Genomic DNA, 20168 nt, shown 5'->3' with positions numbered 1-20168 from the left:
TCATACACGTTCCAACTATTAATGGATGTTTGCAGTTGTTTCTTCTCGTTTGAGTCATGCCACATCAGCAAATGAAGGTCGTGAAAGCTTGACTCCATCTATGTCATTAAGGTTGACTCTACTTTGACGAGGCAGCTCTTCGCCAGTCGTATTTTGAGTACCTTCTAACCTGAGGGGCTCATCTTCCAGCACGATATTAGACAGGGTTCCACTGCTCTTCATGAAGTTTTCACAGGCTAGTTTTTTCAGAAGTGGATCGCCAGGCCCTGATTCTTAGCCTGTCTTAGTCTGGAAGCTCTGCTGAAATCTGTCCACCATGGGCAACCCTGCTGGTATTTGAAATACTGGTGGCATAGCTTCCAGCATCACAGCAACACGCAAGCCACCACAGTACAACCAACTGACAGATGTGTGGGGCCGTAAAGATTACAGCCTAGGAAACCCAGTGGGGCGGTTTTACTGTGTCCCACACGGGGTCACCAGGAGTCAGAATCAACTCAGCGACAACAGTTTAGTCAGTGGGCTGTGCTCTGTTGTTATTAGTATTTATCAGAATGCTCAGCTTGCTCCAGACTCGCCCACAGGGGACCCGTCAGGCTGGTTCCTGTGTCCGTAGGCATGTGCCCAGCGTTGCTTTTAGCTCTTCTTTACCTTCTATCCCAACAAGATGTTCCAGGCACGTCATGATCTTTCCCTGCCTCACCCTGCAATCAGCCATTTCCTAAAGGATCCCTGGTCCTTATTAATGGTAAGTGGTATATTCAAACCAAGATCTGGGTGCTGGGTGCGCTCGTTGCTACTAGGCATCACTACTCCCAGGCCCTCTCAGCCAACAGAACTTTGAACGTACACACAAGCACGCACGCACGCACGCACGCACGCACACGTACACCCGTACACCCCTACCTACCTCCCAGGCCCTCTCAGCACACACACAACCAGGAACATATCCAGATCTGCACACAAGCACACACACACAGTGACATCTCCATGTATTTCTGTATCTATATCTACCTTTCTATCTGTCGTCTGTGTATGTATACACATAAGCATAGGTTCACATGGATACTTCCAGTCCAGCACCAACAGGGTTCCGATTAGCCTTCCCACTTGCACACTTCCCTCTTTTCTCCCAGTAAGAACCAGGCTCCCTTTATTTTCTGTGTGTCTGCGTATTGCTCCATCCTCCTGCACGTGGCCAAGCTCCCAGCCCACCAAGCAAGCTCCCTTCCCGCCTTCTACCAACGGCATCTTTGCTTGGGCCCCAGCCACCTTCAGGCCACCTTCTCTTGGACCACTTTCAGCATCTGGTACAGGCCAGGTTCAGTTCGGATCCATTTTCAGCCTGCTTGCTTCCCACCTGATTCCCAGCAGGACAGAGGCTGCCAGAGACAGAGCAGCTTCTCCCTCCAGGGAAGTCATGGGGGGGTGTGAGTGTGCCCCCAACACCTGTGCAGTAGCCAGGCTCTTTCCTGACCCTGATGCCTGCAGTTGGGGTCAGGCCATGAGGCCACAACTCTTCATTGCGCTGTGACTGGGTTTCAGGAAAAGCAAGTTTATGGAAGCAGTGAGAAGAGACAGCCCTTGTTCTCGTCGGGGGGCCCACATCATCCTGGGAAAGGGCCTCCCAAGTTCCCAGCCACGTCTGCACACCAGCCTGCCGCCCTGGACCCCGCCTGTCCCGGGTTGCCATTAGAAGTGTGGGATGCCTTGTTTGTCCACTCATTTCAGCATTCCACATGGATTTTCTGCGTATCTGCTGAGCGGGCCAGGCACTGGGCCCAGTGCTGGCAGGTGATGGGTGCTAACATTTTTCTGGCCCACTGCCCCTGCTGGTCAGCCCAAGCTATACCCCAGCGGTCACACCGGTGTTAGCATTGGCTCCACACCAAGCAGAGTGGTGAAGGTAAATCTGTAGCCACACAGTGTAAGCGCTTTGAAGGCAAATCTGAGGGCTTTTTAAAAATTCTCTAAACTGTAAACTTCACCACAATGAAAAATAACTATCGAAATTGCCAATTATCTTCTGAATAATCCCATGCTTTGGAAATGTTAGGTGCAGTCAAGTCGATTCTGACTCCTGGTGACCCCATGTGTGACAGAGTAGAACTGCCCCATAGGTTTTCTTGGCTGTAACCTTTACAGAAGCAGACTGCCAAGTCTCCCACGGAGCTGCTGGGTGGGCTCAAACCTCAAGCTTTTGCTTAGCAGCCAGGCGGCTAACTGTTGTGCCGCCGGGACTCCTTGTGCTTTGGAAATGCAATTCATTATAGGCAGTCCCCAGATTATGAACGAGTTTCGTTCCCAAGTCTGTCTGTAAGTTGAATTTGTACGTAAGTTGGAACCGTTAGGTATGGTTCATATCTAACGTCAGTCAGGTAGTTTGTCTTAGCATGTAGTGTACCTTTCTATGCATAAAAAAACATTCAACACTTCCATGTACACTAGAACATCTTTAACATAACAATACAGTAATAGTAATGTTTTGATGCTTGTCCTAAAGTAGTGCCTGTTTGTTATTACAAACCTTTGTAAAGACCTCGAATTTTTAATATAATAGGCTTTACGGAGGTTGGTTCATAACTACAGGTTGTATGTTAGTTGGACATTTGTAACGTGGGGACTGCCTGTATTTCCCTTCTAAAAAGACCTTCTCTCCAGGCCTGCTACAGCACCATTTCTTCCCTCCCACCTGTGGTATCAGATTCTCCTAAACTTGGGGGCTGTCACCACTCTATGCTGGGAGGGCCACCAGCTCCACCAGGGCGGCTCCGAGAAGCCCCTCAGGTTCCACTCCTCAGACTAACTACTAATGAGAGTTTTTGTAATCCCATTTTTGCCCGAGGAGAGCAGTTTGGCATGTAGACAACAGAAAGAGTACCTTCCTATTGCATTCTGAACTCTGATATGATTTTTTCATACCTGAAAGCTCAGTCTCACAAGGTGGCTTTTTTGTTTTTTAGTGTACAATTCACTAGTTTTTAGTATAGCCACAGTGTTGTACAGCCATCACATTCAATTTGAGAACAGTTTCATCATGCCAAAAAAAAGAGCCGTCTCCCTTAGCAGGCACTCTCCAGTCCCCTCTTCCCAGCCCCTGGCAACCACTCCCTTCCTTCTGTCTCTGCAGACTTGCCCGCCCGTTCTGGATATTTCACATAAGTGGAATCATACAGTTTGTGGCCTTTGGGTCTGGTTTTTTTCACGCAGCAGAATGTTTTCAAGGTTGATTCGTGTCATAGCATGTATCAGAACTTCATTCTTTTTACGGCCAAACCGAGTAGTAGTCCTTCGTGTGGATATATCTCAGTTGGTTTATCCATTCGTCAATTGATAGACATTTCGGTGTTCTTATTTTTTGACTATAATGAATAATTCTACTCTGAACATTCATGTACAAGTTTTTGTGTGGACATGTTTTCAGATCTCTTGGGTGTATACTAGGAGTGGAATTGCTAGGTATTAATGGTACCTCTGGAGCCCTGGTGGTGCAGTGGTTAAGAGCTTGGCTGCTAACCAAAAGGTCAGCAGTTCGAATCCACCAACCACTCCTTGGAGACCCTATGGAGCAGTTCTACTCTGTCCTGTGGGGCCACGCTAAGTCAGAATCGACTTGATGGCAGCGGGTTTGGTTTTGGCATGGTAGCTCTCTATATTCAACCTTTTAAGGAATTGCTAGGCTGTTTTCCAAAGCGGCTACACCATTTTGCACTCCCTTCAGTATTCTGAGGGTTCCTGTCTCTCCATATCCTCACCAACACACTCGATATTGTCTTTTTGATTATAGCCATCCTGGTGGGTGTGAAGTGCTGTCTCCTTGTGGTTTTGATTTACGTTTCCCTAATGACTTTGCATTTCTCTAACGACTTGTTGTTAGGTGCCGTGGAGTTGCTTCCAACTCATAGCGACCCTGTGTACAACAGCCTCACAGTTAATTATGTTTGAGCCCATTGTTGCAGCCACTTTGTCAGTCCATCTTGTGGAGGGTCTTCCTCTTTTTCGCTGACCCTGTCCTTTACCAAGCATAATGTCCTTCTCCACGGACTGGTCCCTCCTTAATAACATGTCCAAAGTACGAGAGATGAAGTCTCGCCATCCTTGCTTCTAATTAACATTCTGGCCGTACCTCTTCCAAGACAGATTTGTTCATTCTTCTGGCAGTCCATGGTATGTTCAGTATTCTTCTCCAGCATCATAGTTCAAAAGCATCAATTCTTCATTGGTGTTCCTTAGTCATTGTCCAGCTTTCGCGTGCATAGGAGGTGATTGGAAACACAGTGGCTTGGGTCAGGTGCACCTTAGTCTTTAAAGAGACATTTTTGCTTTTTAACACTTGAAAGAGATTTTTTGCCGTGGATTTGCGCAACGCAATGCGTCATTTGACTTCTTAACTGCTGCTTGCGTGGGCGTTGACCCCTAATGACTAATGATGTCCAACACCTCTCCATTGGCTTGTTGACATTTTGTGTGTCTTCTTTGGAGAAATGTCTATTCAAGTCTTTTGCTCATTTTTAAATTGGGTTTTTTGTCTTTTTGTAGTAAATCGTAAGCATTCTTTATATGCTCTAGGTACAAGTCCTTTGTAAAACATGTGATTTGCAAATCTTTTTTTCCTATTCTGTGGCTTTTCTTTCCTGACGGTATCCTGTGAAGCAGAAACATTTTTAATTTTAATGAAGTTCAATTTATCTCTCTTTTCTTTTGGCATTGGCACTTTTAGTGTCATATCTAATCAACCATTGTCTAGTCTAAAGTCCCCAAAATTTACTCCTGTGTTTTCTTCTAAGAGTTTTATAGTTTTAGCACTTGCATTTAGATCTTGGATCCCTTTTAGTTTTGTATATGGTGTGAGGTAGGGGTTCAGCTTTGTTCTTTTGCTTATAGAGGTCCAGTCTCCCCCAACACATTTGTTGAAGAGACTATGCTTTCCCTATCGAATGGTCTTGGCACTCCTGCTGAAAATCAGATGACCACGGTGTTAGCCCTGGTGGTGCAACAGTTAAGCACTCAGCTGCTAACCAAAAGGTTGGCAGTTCAAACCCACTCAGTGGCTCTGTGGGAGAAAGACCAGGCGATCTGTTTCCCGTAAAGCTTACAGCCTAGAAAACCCTATGAGGTAGCTCTACTCTGTCACATGGGGTTGCCGTGACTCGGAATTGACAGCTCCTTAACAGTTCTGCTCCATTGAGATGTATGTTTGTCTTTCTGCCAGAACCACCACCGTCTTGATAACTGTAGCTTTTGTAGTAAGTTTTATGAATTCTCCACCTTTGCTCGTTGGCAAGATTGTTTTGACGACTCTGAGTTCTTAAATCTTTCCATTTATTTAAGTTTTAATTTCAACAGTGTTGTAGTTTTCAGAGTATAAGATCTGTACTTGTTTTGTTAAATTTATTCCCAAGTTTTTTTTTTTTTTTGATGCAGTCGTAAACAGAATGTTTTCTTAATTTCATTTTCGGATTGTTTGTTGCTAGCGTATAGAAGAAGTACACTTGATTTTTGTATATTGATCTTGTCCCCTGAAATCTGACAAGGCTACTCCTGATGGGCTGGATCTTAGCTCAAAAGCAAGGTTGCCTGTGCCCCCATCCCATGTCCCTGTCCCACATCCAGAACCCACCTTTCTCAGCCTGTGACACCATTGCCCTGTGCCTACTCACTGGGAATAGCGCTGGCTGAGTCACAAGGCTTTTTGTGATGATCCCTCCTGCCATGGGCAGATCAGACGCTCATCTCCCATCCTGAGATGGCCGGACACACAGATGAAGGGGTCCATGTGGACAGGTAGCTGAGCTGAAAGCAAGTTTCTGAGCCATCCCAGAAGCCCGGGGCCTGTGTTTTCTGCCCTTGAGCTGCACGTTATTTGTCCAGGAGAGCCTCGGCCTCCTGCAGGCAGACAGCACAGAGGGCCCTGCTTCTGGACAGGAGCCTCTGCCCTGCCTCTCGCAGCTCCTTCTGGATCTCCAGGGCTCTCATCACGGGGTGCAGCAAAGGTCTCAGGCACATCCGGAAAGAGAGTTGTCCTCCTCACCTCATTCCCCAGACGTCTGCTCTTGAGCAGACCCTCTTCCTGCTCACAGACTCGTCCTCTGACTGCTGCGTGCTCCAGGAGAGGGCAACAGGTCAGCAGCCCTCATCCTGCCACCCCGCGTTTCCTGCTCTGACTCTTTCCCAGCCTCTTAGCCTAGGCAGGCCAACACAGGGCCGCAGGCAGCCTGTCAGCTTGTCAGTGGGCCGGGCTCCTCATTCTACCCCGCGTACGCCTCACCCTCCCTTTGCCGTTGACAGGTGTCCCCCAGAGCGCACACTCCCTCCCGCAGCCCTTGCCTCCTCTCCAGGTCCCCTGCAGCTGGTGATTGGACAGAGCTGTTGCGAGCGTGTTGGACTTTGCAGACGTTTGCACCAGTTCTTTCCTGCCCTTTCTCACCCCTGGCTGAGCCGCCCCACCCCAGGCAGCCCACTCCTCATGCTTCGTCTTGTGCTTTCAGAGGAGAAGAGCAGTGGGTTCCGGTTGAAGCCGCCAACGCTCATCCATGGCCAGGCGCCCAGTGCAGGTAGGTTGTGCCTCAGGGGAGAAGAGGGAGGGGGGATAGCTTCTCATACTTTCCCAGGCCCTCTGCGCAACGTCTCTGCACAGCTGGCAGCCCCAAAGGCCCGTTGTCCTCCACCTGCCTTCCATGTTGTCACTGTTGCCCAACGCAGGAGCAGAGAGAGTCTGTCAGGCTGACTCCCTCGACCAGCAGTCGGGGACGTGCAGGAGAAGGGGAGGAGGCCAGGCTCGGCATGGGATGGGCCCGTGTGGGCCTGTGCCCAGTGAGGGCTCGGCTGGCTCATACGGTTTCCCCAGAGCATTCTGTCCCCAACACGCCTCTGTGCTGGCCTCCCTGGCAGAGCAGCTACACCCCAGTGGCATGCTGCTGGTACACGGGGCCTCAGTGCCAGACTCTGAGGGAGGGCTTTGTGTGGTCAGGCCCTGACTGGTGTTTGGTGGAGAGATTTTTTCAATGTTACACTTTGAAAAGCAGGTACAAAGGGTGCCTTTATGGGACCATAGGTCAAGCCCTAAATCTCTAGGGGTGCCTGTGGCTTTGCTGCTCTCTGAGCCCAGCACTAAGAGAACCATCAGCCCCGGCTCTCCCTGACCTGGATTCATTCACAGACATGGTCAGTCACATGTGGGTTCTGTCTGATACAGCAGTCACAGGACCCTGCATCTGTGTGGCTGGCTCTGAAGAAAAGATGTTCGATTTAAAGTAAAAACAAAAAAAAAATCACCTCCCTGCAAAGTCCAGCATGGGAGGGGCCTAAAGTAGGCTGCTGGGAGTTGAATTTTCCTCCCCCAGCTGAGAACAGAGGATGTTGTGTTTCTGTGGGTGCCACCCATGGGGCTGAGGCCCTGAAAACCTGCCTTCTGCCCCCAGGTCTGCCAAGCCAGAAGCCCAAGGAGCAGCAGCGCAGTGTGCTCCGCCCAGCAGTGCTGCAGGCCCCGCAGCCCAAGGTGTCATCACAGGCTGGTAAGGAGCAGTGCCCGGTGACCCTTCCCAAAGACTCAGCATCCGTGACTTTAGCAGTATCTGCTGAGTGCCCTCAGAAGTAAAGAGAGCTCAGGGAGGTAGTCCTATAAGCCATGGCCCGCTCTCTCCCTGGCGAGCCGTGCCCCAGTGACGCTCAGGCCTCGTGAGTCATGGCTGCAAAACATGCTCTGTTCCTAGACCATCTTCATCGGGGCTGGTACCTTCCTGTGAACCCTTGCTGTACCCACAGGTTTGCAGGCACAAGCCACGCTCTGGTGCTTTATCAGTCATCTGAGAGACTTGAAGGGAAAAATACCCTGAAGTGTTGTTTTCCTCTTATTTGCCAAGCTTAGGACGCATCAGCTAAGTGCCATTCCCACTGTGTCCACACCAACAGTGGTTTTCAGTTCTTCCGCATTTCCTTAACACTCACGCGCAGCCTCTCTCCCTCCGGGCCCTTCGCTATCATTTGAGAGTTCCCTGTTGGAAGCAGCTCCACAGCCAGTGTTCATGTTTCTGAAGAGTTTTTTTTTTTTTTTTTTAAATAATTTTATTTTTTTCTTGTTGTTGAAAAAATACACAGCCAAACATAGATGCCAATTAAACAATTTCTAAAGAGATTTTAACCACATGGGAAAGTGCTTTTAATTTAATGCTAAATAGTCAAAGCCAGGTTTAAAGTTTGGGGTATTGTCTAATCTCAGGTGTTCAGAAGAACAATGTGCGTAGACTCTTACTAGTAAAACTAGTTTTTCTTTTTTCCCCTCTTTTTTCTTAATTAACAGTATTACTTTTAAACAAGCTGCAAGTTCACAGTTCTTTTTGGAATAAGCAATAAGGTATTCTGCGATCCTTTTTTTTCATTGAAGAATTTGTAACTTTTGATAGTGATGCCAAGGAGCCTTGATGGCACAAGCAGTTAAGCACTCGGCTGCTAACTGAAAGCTTGGCAGTTCAAACCACCCAGCGACCCTGCAGGAGAAAGATGTAGTGACTTCCTCCCATAACGATTACAGCCTAGAAAACCCTGTGCAGCACCTCTATTCTGTTCCCTGGGGTTGCTGTGAGTTGGAATTAACGGCACCCAACAATAGTGAAGCCAGGTCCTTCTCTTAAAAAGGAGAAACGACACACTACTGGCCTGGATGATTTGAGGGAGCGCTGGAAGGGAGCCATCACTTCAGCACATTGCGTGTATTCTGGGGGGGCCGGGTCCTTCCTAAGCCCTCACAGCTCCCCACTGTCTCCTTCCCTGCAGTTCCAAGCAGCGGCACCAATGGGGTCAGCATCCCGACAGACTGCACAGGGCCTGTGACATCCATATTGCCCGACAACCCTGCGCGGAGGAGTCCGTCGGAATCCACTGACGAGGCACGAGCCTTTGAGGTCTGTCTGTCCTGGGGCAGGGAGAGCACCGTCATTTGGACTCAAGGGTGACACCTGTCAGGGTTTTGTGAGCTGAGAGACTGTAACCTGCTCTGGCAGTTTGCGCGTTGGCCTGTGTTAGGGCTTTCCCAGTTGGCTCAGTTGGCTCAGTAACTGTAACCGACGTACAAATTACTGGAATGCCAGGGCCATCTTGGCCTCTCATCGCCCAGGTGTGGCTCTTGTTTCCATCTGTCCCTGGGTACTTTTCCTGCTGGCAAGCACATTGACTGTCGAGCTCTGGGAAGTTACCGGCTTTCCTTGATGAGTGCCTGGTGACATTTTACATGAAGAAACGTCTCCCCTCTGTTCCCACACTCTTAACAACCCCTTGAGGATGTGTATACACATGCCTGTTTCAGTTGAAAAAGTTGGCCTGGGGAATCAGCTCAGAAATAGTCTATTAAAAAAAAACAAAAAGTCCCTTGGGACCCCGGGTTGTAGAGGCCAGAGGCACGTGTTCCCGGTAGTGCCTTGTGGCAGCTGTAAGACAGAGCGTTTAATGAGGAGCCTGCTTGGGAGGTGGGAGGCTGGACGGAAGGCGGGGTTGCAGTAACACATCGAGACTTCCACGTACAAAGCCCCGCTGGCTCTGTAGCAGTTGTTCCGCTCCACCCACTTCTCCATGGTGGAGTTATTTCTGTTCTGCTTCTCCCACTTCAGAGGACAAGCCACTGCATGCACGGGCTCCTACAACTCCCCCTGCCCAGCTGTTCAGGCTTGAAAGATGGCATGGTCGTTTGCAGTTACATTTAAAACACCCCCAACTACCCCCTTCAGAGCACAGCTTGTTGGATTGGAACTAGGAGCCCTTCCACAGCATGCGGCCCCTCAGACACTGGTCACCGGGTCTTGAGGGCAGTCAGTCAACCGTGTATCTTCAATCTGAGGGAGACCCAGCAGTGGCCTCTCTGTGTCCCCGACTGTGAGCGCACAGGCCATGCACGGTTGGCATCAGCTGCCGGTGGCCCCCACCTCGCTGGGGAGCTCATGCTCTGTCCCACCTGGGTTCTGGCCTGCCCTAGCAGTGTATACAGTCGTGCCCCGCAGACTGTCGAGCTCAGGGACCATGCATCTCGTCTCCCCTCCTTCAGGCCGTGCTCCACCTGTGCTAGCTCAGACTGATCACCAAGCGGCGTGGTCTCCAGTGCCTTCCTCCCTTCTCTCCATCCCCAGCTCTCGGTGCTTGTGCTTAATTAGATCATGCACCTGGCCCCACAGTTGCGCTCCCTGGGTGACCTGGCTGGACCATGCACAGCCACACCCTCTGTCGGCTGTTAGTGCTTCTGTGGGCAGGAGCTGCCTGCTTGGAGTGGGGGCCTCATGACATGCCTCGCCTCTGCCATACCCCCACGCTGCTCTACTTAGGCCCTCCGGAGCTCACCACACGTGCCCTCCTTATCCTGGGGCCAGAGCCCAGGCAGGACCCCTACCCTTCTTGACTGCCTGCCCCGTCTTAGCAAAGTGCACCCTACGAACATGCTCCGTTGCCCACTGGGAACCCAGTGTGAGCCGCCTCCACTTGATGGGCTCAAGGATTGTGTGATATGTGGCCAGGGCTCAGGTCACTCCAGCAGAGCTGGCTCATACCCAGCGTTGCCCTGGGGAAACCACGTGCAGGGCTGTGACCACGGGCCTCGGGATATTCTTAGGAGTTTAACTGGAGCCTTTTAAAAGGCCCCTCACACCCACAGACGTGCTACACGGATGGACACATGTGGCTGTGCACAGCCCTACCCACCCCGGCCTCCTCACCCACCCGGGCCACCCCTCCTGTGGACCCTCAAGTGGCCTTGTAGACTCAGCACTCAGCAGGGTCCACAGGGAGCGGGCAGCACGCAACCCAAAGCGTAGGCCGCGTGGCTCTGAAAACCATGCTCCCCCACCTGTAGGCAGTGAGAGCAGTGTGGATCCGACTGCCCTGGGGACTGGGGACCACTGTGCTCTGAGGACTGCCAGGTCACCAGGCGTAGCATGTTTATTTTTAAAAAGCCACGTTTACTCTTGTTCAGGCACAGGCTACAGTGCAAAGTTGACGGTGGCGGAATTTATAGGGCACGCAGTAGAGAAACGTAAGCTCTTTGACAAAAGGATGTGAGAGTAATTTATACCCGAGGCGTTGATCTGGGCTGATACGTTAACCTGTCTCCCTGCCAGCTACAAAAGCTGAGTGGAGGCGGAGCCAACACAGCCTTCTCGTTTTCTCAGATCCCAGATTCCTCTGGAGCATTTCTGTGGGGACACCCTGCCTCACATTTTTTCCACCACACACATCCCCAGAGTGTCAGCGTGAGAGCATTTTTTTGTTTTTATTGTATAAGAAAAACCCAACCCCAGTGCCATCGATTTCTTATACTTTTTTTGGGAGGGGGGGGAGGTGTTTAAGAAAAGCATACAGGAATTACTAGCAATTCAGCGTCCAGAGCTCAGTGAAGACGTTTAGTTACAAAAGTAGCGCCTGCATGTTACAAGCATTGAAATGCCACAGAAATCTATGAAGTAAACCCTGGAAGGCTCCCCCACCTTAGGTTCAGAGAGGGCCCCCAAATAAGCTTAGAGGATAGTTTGATTCTCTCTCTCTGTCATGATTTATCTTTCTGGGCATTTGTAAACACACATACACCCTTGAGTTTGCTTCCGTTTTTATTATCATTATGTATGTGTGTGTATAACTCTGGTGGGTAGTGGTTAAGAGCTACAGCTGCTGACCAAAAGATCGACAGTTCAGGTCCACCAGGCACTCCTTGGAAACCCTGTGGGGCAGTTCTAGTCTGTCATATGGGATCACTGTGAGTGAGAATTGACTTGATGGCAGCGGGTTTGGTTTTTTTGGTGTGTGCGTATGAAAATATACCAAACAAAACATATACCACTTGAGCAATTTCACATGCGCGATTCGGTCCCCGAGAGCCAAAGTATGACCTTGAGTATGTCCCACCTGGATTTAGAGACCAGCTCAAGGACAGATGTGACACACTGCACACCAGTGGCTGAAGACCAGACAGACTGTGGGATGACATCAGGGACATCATACATGAAGAAAGCAAAAGGTTATTAAAAGGACAGGAAAGAAAGAAAAAACAGAATGGATGCCAGAAAAGACTGTGCCATTTGCTCTTAAACATAGAGTGGCTAAAGCAAGTGGTGGAGTTCATGGGGTAAAAGCCGAAAAGATTTCAAAGGACAGCTCCAGAAGACAGTGTTTTATAAGGAAACATGAGAAAGACCTGAGAGCTAGAAAACCAAAAGGGAAGAATGCTCTTGGCATTTCTCAAACTAAAAGAACTGGAAAAAGAACTCAAGCCTTGAGTTGCAATAGTGAAGGATTCTATGGGCAAAATATTGAACGATGCAGGAAGCATCAAAAGAAGATGGGAGGAATACAGAGTCACTATACCAGAAAGAACTGGTCAGTGTTCAGCCATGTCAGGAGGTGGCATATGATCAAGAACCCATAGTACTGAGGGAAGAAGTCCAAGCTGCTCTGAAGGCATTGGCGAAAAACAAGGCTTCAGGAATCGATGGAATATCAATTGGGATGTTTCAGCAAATGGGTGCAGGACTGGAGGTACTCATTCGTCTATGCCAAGAAATTGGAAGATAGCTCCCTAGCCAGCTGACTGGAAGAGATCCATGTTTATGCCCATTCCAAAGAAAGGTGATAGAACAAAACGCAGTAATTATCAAACAAAATCATTAATATCACACATGAGTAAAATTTTGCTGAAGATCATTCAAAAGCGGCTGCAGCAGTATATTGACAGGGAACTGCCAGAAATTCAGGCCGGTTTCAGAAGAGGACGTGGAACCAGGGATATCATGGCTGATGTCAGATGGATCCTGGCTGAAAGCAGAGAATACCAGAAGGATGTTTACCTGTGTTTTATTGACTCTACAAAGGCACTTGACTGTGTGGATCGTATCAAGTTATGAATACCATTGCAAAGAAAGGGAATTCCAGAACATTTAACTGTGTTCCTACAGAACCAGTACATAGACCAAGACACAGTCATTCGAACACAAGAAGAAGATATTGCGTGGTTTAAAGTCAGAAAAGGTGTGCGTCGGGGTTGTATCCTTTCACCATACTTAAGATTCAGTCTGCATGCTGAGCAGATAATTGGAGAAGCTGGATTGTATGAAGAATAACGGCATCAGGATTGGAGGAAGACTTATTAGCAACCTGCATTATGCAGATGACACAAACCCGTTTGCTGAAAGAGAAGAGGACTTGAAGCACTTACTGATGAGGATCAAAGACCACAGCCTTCAGTATGGATTACACCTCAACATAAAGAAAACAAAAATTCTCACAACTGGACCAATGAGCAACATCGTGATAAACGGAGAGAAGATTGAAGTTGTCGAGGATTTCATTTTACTTGGATCCATAGTCAAACTACTTATTCCACTGGGCAAATTTGCTGTTGAAGACCTCTTTAAAGTGTTAAAGTTATAAAAGCAGGTGTCACTTTGAGGACTAAGCCATGCCTGACCCAAGCCGTGGTATTTTCATTTGCATGCAAAAGCTGGACAGTGAATATTGAAGACCAAAGAGGAATTATGCATGTGAATTATGGTGTTGGTGAACAATGTTGACTATACCGTCTGTGGACTGCCAGAAGGATGAACAAATCTGTCTTGGAAGAAGTACAGCCAGAGTGCTCCTTAGGAGCAAGAATGGCAAGACTTCCTCTCACATACTCTGGACAGGTTATCAGGAGGGACCAGTCCCTGAAGAAGGACATCATGCTCGGTAAAGTAGAGGGTCAGTGAAGGAGAGGAATACCCTCAACGAGATGGATTGACACAGTAGCTACAATAATGGGCCCAAACATACTAACAGTTGTGAGAATGGTGTGGACCAGGCAGTATTGCGTTCTGTTGTGCGTGGGGTCACTGTGAGTCAAAACTGACTGGACAGTACCTTAAAATAATTCAGTGACTTTGTTTACATTCTTCAGGTTGTGCCACCTTTCTTTACAGTCTTCTCCAAACTCTTTTTCACCATCTTTAAGACAAACTCAACTGCCTCCTAAGCTTCTCATCTATCCTTTTGAGTTGCTGTTGTCAGGGAAAACAGTTATATACATGCATATGCTGCTTCGTGCAGACATTCTTTTTTAATTAGGTTCAAAGATGACTTCAGGGAATAGTTCCAGTTCAGAGTTTAATGATTTCCTCAGGGTAGTAATTTCAGGAGGTCATCCAGCCTCAGTGGTTCCAAAAAGTTTTGAGTTCCATGAGAATTTTAAATTTTCTCCACATTTCCCCCTTTTGGTCAGTATTCTGTAGAACCCTTGATCTGAATGTTTAGCATTGGTAGTCAGGCACCTTGAGTTTGCTTTTAGCAGAGATGGAGCCCCATGTGTGTGCTACACAACTTGCTTTACCCCAGCAGGTTGTGGGCGTCACTTCGTGTCAGAGACCCCGCATTTTGTTTCCCAGACTGTTCCGCTGCGCACCTGACACACGCTCCCTGCAGCACCCGCAGCACTGCAGCAGGCCTCTTGTCTGTCCTTGTGCCTCCTGCAATTGTCTCTGAGGATGGGTTCCCAGAAGCACCTGTTAGGCAGGCTGGGTGGTAGCATTCCCTTTTTGAGTCACCTCCACTGGGACAGAAAGGCACTCGTTGGCTGCTTAAAATCAGAAACGAATCTGAGTCTAAGGAAACTCGGAAGCTTCTCTGGCAAGCTCAGCTCCACAGAAGGCCAGGGTCCAGTTTAGTCCGAGCCTAGGTCAACCGGGCTGTGAGAGCCTGTTGGTCCCCAGGCTTCCCTTGGTGCGTAGAGACCCCCATCATCGTCTCTCCAGGCTGCCCAGTCCCACCCACTGCTTGGAAACTGCCCCCTGCTGAGGTCCAGGCACCACACGTGGTCTCCAGGACTGAGATCAGCTTTGCCGTTAGACTTCCAATGTCCACGTGTCTTCTCCCACAACGACTCCCACTTGTCTAGAGCAAACCTGTTGGAGGCCAGGAGCTCATGGTCGGTGTCCCGGGACCCCCTTTCCACGGCCCTGCCCAAGGAAAGTTCTGCACAGGGTGCCGGTGGGGCTTGTCCCCGACCCGTCTCAGGTTGTCCCTCAGCACTGGGACCCTCCTCACATGGTGTGGGCTTGTCCTCTTGTTACCTAGGTAAACGTGCCACTTCTTTGTGTATGTCTTAAATAGGAGAAAGAGCCCCAGAAAAATGAGTCTAGCAATACTTCTGAGGAGGAAAACTGTGAGAAAAAAGAACAAGTTGCACAGCAAGCATTTGTCTTTGGACAGAACTTGAGGGACAGAGTCAAGGTACGTGGTCAGGGGACCAGGTGAGCCCTTGCATTAATGAAATGATCTGTGTATGCCTCCCCAGGGTAAACAGTGGGAAGTGCTCTTTTCCTTAAAAAGGGTGGGCAGGGGGCTGGGAAGCGAACGCTGTGTCTTTGGGGTGGTCGCGGGACTCGTGCCCCAGACAGCTGCTTCTCTGTGCACTTTTCCTTACCCCACCACTCAGCCCACCACTTTCCATGCCTGAGTTGGCCAGGCTGAGTGCAGCCTGATGGGGCGCTCCTGGCCACCACCCTCCACTGAGCGTGGGCCTCAGCAGTATCTGCGGACGTTGGACCCCTTCATCGTGGTCACAGGGCCAGAGATGTGCTTTGTTTCAGGGTCTCTCGACCTCAGCACTGTGGACACACGGGGCCGGGTCATTCTCTGAGGTGATGATGTCTGGAGACCTCTGGTTGTCGTGACTGGGGTGCGGGTGCCACTGTCACTGAGTAGGCAGAGGCCAGGATGCTGCGCTACACCCCACAACACACAGGACAGCCCCGCCACAGAGAATGCCTGGAAGCCAGGCAGCAAACATCTCTCTGGTGTGGAGACGCGTCGGCTGGTGCCTCCTGCCTACTTCTCTGGTGCTCACTGCCCGGGAGAACCACAAACCCCCCACAAAACGTGAAGAACAGTCACTTGTGTTGCTGTGGCTTTAGGCTACGACAGTTAGTCCCTTGGGGGCTGCTCCCGACCAGGTTGATGGCGTGACGTAGGGGGCTTGAAACCCACCTGTTTGGGGATTGGCAGCCTGGCCTGGCAGCTGGCGTTCAGGCCAGGTGGAGGCTGGTCTTGGAGTTTGGAAGGATGGGTACTCGGAATTGGGGTGGGGCAGTATTTTATGAGGTCCCGGGCTTTCCTGGGCTTTGGAGTCTGACAGCCACATCCCAGCTTCTCCGTTGAGGGAAAACCCTGGGCCGCGGTTGAACCTTTCTGACCCTGTTTCCTTGTTGAACCTTTCTGACCCTGTTTCCTTGTTGATAAGCTGGATCGATAATACCCACCTCATGGGGTTCCCAGGAGGATTAAACCATGTGTTTAGCAGACTCAGCATAGCAGTTGACATAAAGGAAGCTCTCAAGAGATGATCATTTATTATGTTTATGACAAACGCCATGAAACGCCAGTCTTATAAACGCTCTGTGTCCCCTCGGCACAGGGACACTGATGAAAACGCCAAGGTGCCAGCTCATGTGTAGAAAAAGCTGCTCAGTGCTTTAGGGACTGTTTTTGTACCTTCACCATTAAAAGCACAGAAGCCTCCCTCGCCTCCGTCCCCATGCACGCACAGGGTCTCGGAGCAGCGCCACCGAGGAGTGGTCATGTGGACACTCTCTTGTCCTCCTCTGGGTCCTGAGTGTTGCCTCTATCTCCCAGTTAATAAATGAGAACACAGACGTGGCGGATGTGGAGAACGCCGGGCACCTCAGCTCAGAAACGCCGACTGCAACGAACTACTTCCTCCAGTACATCAGCTCCAGGTGCGTGTCGGGCGGGTGGGGTGTCTGGTCAGGATGTACAGTGAGACCGCTGGCACGTAGAGGGCAGAGGTGGGGATGCTGGTCAACACCTTGAATGCCTAGGACAGCACCTACCCAGAGAATCCATACCTCTGCCACAGAACAGCTCAGGGCCTAGTATGCCCAGCAGAGAGGTCGTAGCTCCTGGAGCTGGGTGCTTCCATTGGGTGCAGGTGGGGGAGGCACAAGCAGCCATCAGGATGTGGGTCACTGCCAGCCTCCTTGTCTCCCACTCTGGGTCCAGCTGTGGAGGGGCCAGGGTGGGCTACTCTCTCCTAAGCTTTGACAGAGCTCTGCGTGCTTGTCCAGGGGCAGGTTGAGGATACGGCCCAGCTAGCCAGTGCTCCTCATGCCAAGTGGGCCCATAGCGGCTCAGTTGCCTCCCGTTGGCCATGAAGTTCCGACCCCTGGGTGCTCATGAGCAAGGATTTGTCATGTGGTGTGAAGACCTGAGCTCATGTTGGCTTCTGCCGCTGCTGGTTTTATTCAGCAGTGGCATGGATGGCCCCACCAGGTGCTTCAGAAGGAAAGCGTCTCCAGCTGGGAGTGGGGCCTGCAGGGTGATCAGGATGTCAGCTCAGACATCAGAGAGACCGAGCCGGACAGTGACCTCACCACTTAGCCGCACTTATTAGCAGAGTTCGTTGTTTTTACATGTCTTTTTGTACTTCAACATTTCCAAAATTGGGAGGCTCTTAGGATCTGTGATGTCTTAAATCGGGTGCACTGTGAGGGCAAGGCAGCTGGTGAGTGTCAGTCAGCAGGCCACGCACTGACCCAGCGCCATCCACGTCATCTGCCAGCAGCCCTGCAAGGCAGCAAGTGACAGAAGGAAGGCTTTCCCAGGGAGGTCAGCCTGCTGCTGAGGGACAGAGCTGGGTTTTGTTCCGGAAGTGGCCTGCACTCAGCCTCTCTGAGCTGCTGTCCTCACCTGCCCGGCAAGGGGGATACCTACCTTCTCAGTGGAGGAAGGAACAGGTATCCGGTGGTCACACTGAGCCTGTGTGCATTGGGTGCCCAGTAGGTAGGCCTCGCTGGTCACATACGTCACCAAGACCAGCCCAGGGTCCGAGTTTCCCATCCCAGCACAGGCAAGGCCACATGCAGGAGACCTGTCCTGACAGTATGTGTACGCGCATGTGTGCGTTTCCACGTATGTGTGCCCTTGGCCTTGTCCCATCTAACATTCTCACAGTCACACACGTCTTCTGTTCAGTTTAGAGAACTCGACCAACAGCGCTGACGCGTCCAGCAACAAATTCGTGTTTGGCCAGAACATGAGTGCGCGCGTTTTGGTGAGTGCCTGAGGCGTGGGTTGTACCTGTGGGGACCCAAGGCTTTTAGGGGCCCTGTGGGGACGTGTGGAACATGGCCACCACGTTGTCCCCTGCCAAACTCAGATACTTCCAAGTGTGAGTCCGAGAAAGGAGACCCAGCTCAGGCTTAGCTTAAAGAAGGGGCAGGGGGTCCTGGCAACCCAGGAGGTGTGAGCTGGTGAGCACACACCTGTCTTTTCCCGAAATCTCCAGTAGCATTGGCATCACCTTAAGGGGCCACACCAGCAGTCAGGGTCTGTGTTCCCTCCTGGTTAAGGCCAGCTGGAATTACAACCACCAGGAAGGTCCTGGAGGTTCTTAGCTTCCTGCTGCTGCTGGGACTGCTTCGAGCCCAGGAGGGCTGCCTAAGCCAACCCTGAGACTGCAGGCCCGACCGCTCCCCAGCAGGGCTGCCTGGTGGATGGCTCTGTGTGCTGCAGAGGACCCTCCCTTCCCTGGGAGCCCACCCAGCAGGGCCAGATTCTAGAATTGTTCACACACGATCCTTTTATTCTTTTTTCTTCCCGGTCATATGCTCACAGCTCGACTGTTTTTGGTGGTGATTGTGGCTGAGGAGCTGATTTTGGCCCTCCTGACATTTCCTATCCTAGTCTTAATGTACGTTAAATCAGGGAGCCTGCTGCGTCTCCTCTCCCGCACCATCTGTGAGCTGCGCTGGGGCTCTGAGGGCAGGTGCGGGCGTCCTCGGGAAGCACCCAGGAGTGAGTCTGCGAGGACTGCGAGCTCCCTGGGCTGGGGGAGCATCCAGCTGCCACTGTCTGTGAGGTTTGCAGCCGCAGGGCGCTCAAGGGATGCTGTGTGGAGTTGGGGCACGAGCTGCCCTGACCCAAGGGAAGGACCGCCCCTAGGCTGCTTCTCCCAGGTCTGCATGGGCCCTCCAAGCGGTAAAGGAGAAGCCACAACAAAAGCACTGCCCAGGCAGAGAAGAGCTGGTGCTGTGGTCCTCCCACAGGAACCATGCTCTGCCACGCCTCCACCCACCAGGGCCACACAAACACTCCTTGTCCCGTGTGCCTTTGTCTTCCCACAGAGCCCGCCAAAATTAAACGAGGTCAGCTCAGATGCCAACAGGGAAAACACAGCCGCCGAGTCCGGGTCTGAGTCCTCTTCCCAGGAGGCCACCCCCGAGAAAGGTACCTTAGAGTCCTCCTGCCCCGGGGAGCCATGAGTGACCGGGGAGGGCTGTCCATCCCTGCCCCTGCCCGCGATGACCACCTGTGAACAGGGTCTAAAAGCAGCGATGGGGGAGCAGAAGAAAGACTGGAGACGCTCAGCTTCGAGAACAAGGGCCCATGTCACTGTGCAGGCCGGGTGGGAGGCAGGCAGGGCGTTGCTGAGGCGGCCGTCATCCTCCCCCTGCCTGCTTGGAGGCAGCCTTGTCCCCACCCGCGTGTTCGGAAGTGGCAGGCAAGGGAAGTGTCTCTTGAGCGACCTGGGTTTGAAGAGTCTCTGACCGACGGGTCCTCTGCTGGGTGGGAAGGCGGGGGATCAGGAGCTGCACTTGCCGGCACCAGATGGCCTCCTCACAAAGTCCCAGGCCAGATCACTTGGCCTATTTCCAGGGTTCACTCCAGGGCCCAGGTGTAGCCCACAGGGGTAGCTGGCACCCATGAGGCCAGGACCAACCCTTTTGGTCTCCTGTGAACTAGAAACTCCTCCCCCCATCCCCCATTAAATAGTCAATGTTGTTTAGCTAATAACCTTTCAGAGTCCCTGGCTGAGTCAGCAGCCGCCTACACCAAGGCAACGGCCCGGAAGTGTTTGTTGGAAAAAGTGGAAGTCATCACCGGGGAGGAGGCGGAGAGCAACGTGTTACAGGTGAGGGGAGGCTGGCCAAGGCCGGGCTGCAGCCAGGCCTCCTGGCTCCCAAGTTACAACACCCCCCTCACTGCCCCCTGCTGCTGCAGCTTCAAAATGAATAGACCCTCATAGCTGTGATGCGTCAGCAGAAACATCTCGCCCCCTCTTGTCCGGCTGCCTTTCATGTTTGACACCTCAGAATGTCATTCTGCACCTCGTCTGGCGCCCCTTTGGATTTGTACCCGGGGATAAGTGC

General features: G+C 51.2%; 1 protein-coding gene across 12 annotated transcripts in view; it reads left to right on the top strand.

Moving 5' to 3' along the window:
* Positions 1 to 20168, top strand: part of RANBP3 (RAN binding protein 3) — a 67881-nt gene that overhangs the window by 41805 nt on the left and 5908 nt on the right. For 9 of the 12 annotated variants that reach the window (XM_049876531.1, XM_049876539.1, XM_049876537.1 and 6 more), the window contains 8 exons: positions 6489 to 6554; positions 7422 to 7514; positions 8773 to 8900; positions 15112 to 15231; positions 16633 to 16736; positions 17992 to 18070; positions 19143 to 19245; positions 19806 to 19930. In XM_049876531.1, the coding sequence (XP_049732488.1) occupies positions 6489 to 6554; positions 7422 to 7514; positions 8773 to 8900; positions 15112 to 15231; positions 16633 to 16736; positions 17992 to 18070; positions 19143 to 19245; positions 19806 to 19930 (818 nt within the window). The remainder of the gene's footprint in view (positions 1 to 6488; positions 6555 to 7421; positions 7515 to 8772; positions 8901 to 15111; positions 15232 to 16632; positions 16737 to 17991; positions 18071 to 19142; positions 19246 to 19805; positions 19931 to 20168) is intronic. The other 3 variants (XM_049876533.1, XM_049876530.1, XM_049876541.1) reach the window with 1 other exon arrangement.

Source organism: Elephas maximus, chromosome 3 (genome assembly GCF_024166365.1).
Source record: "Elephas maximus indicus isolate mEleMax1 chromosome 3, mEleMax1 primary haplotype, whole genome shotgun sequence".
Lineage (NCBI taxonomy): Eukaryota > Metazoa > Chordata > Mammalia > Proboscidea > Elephantidae > Elephas > Elephas maximus.
The sequence above is the reverse complement of the archived record's forward strand: the minus strand, read 5'-3'. Positions and strand labels throughout refer to the sequence as shown.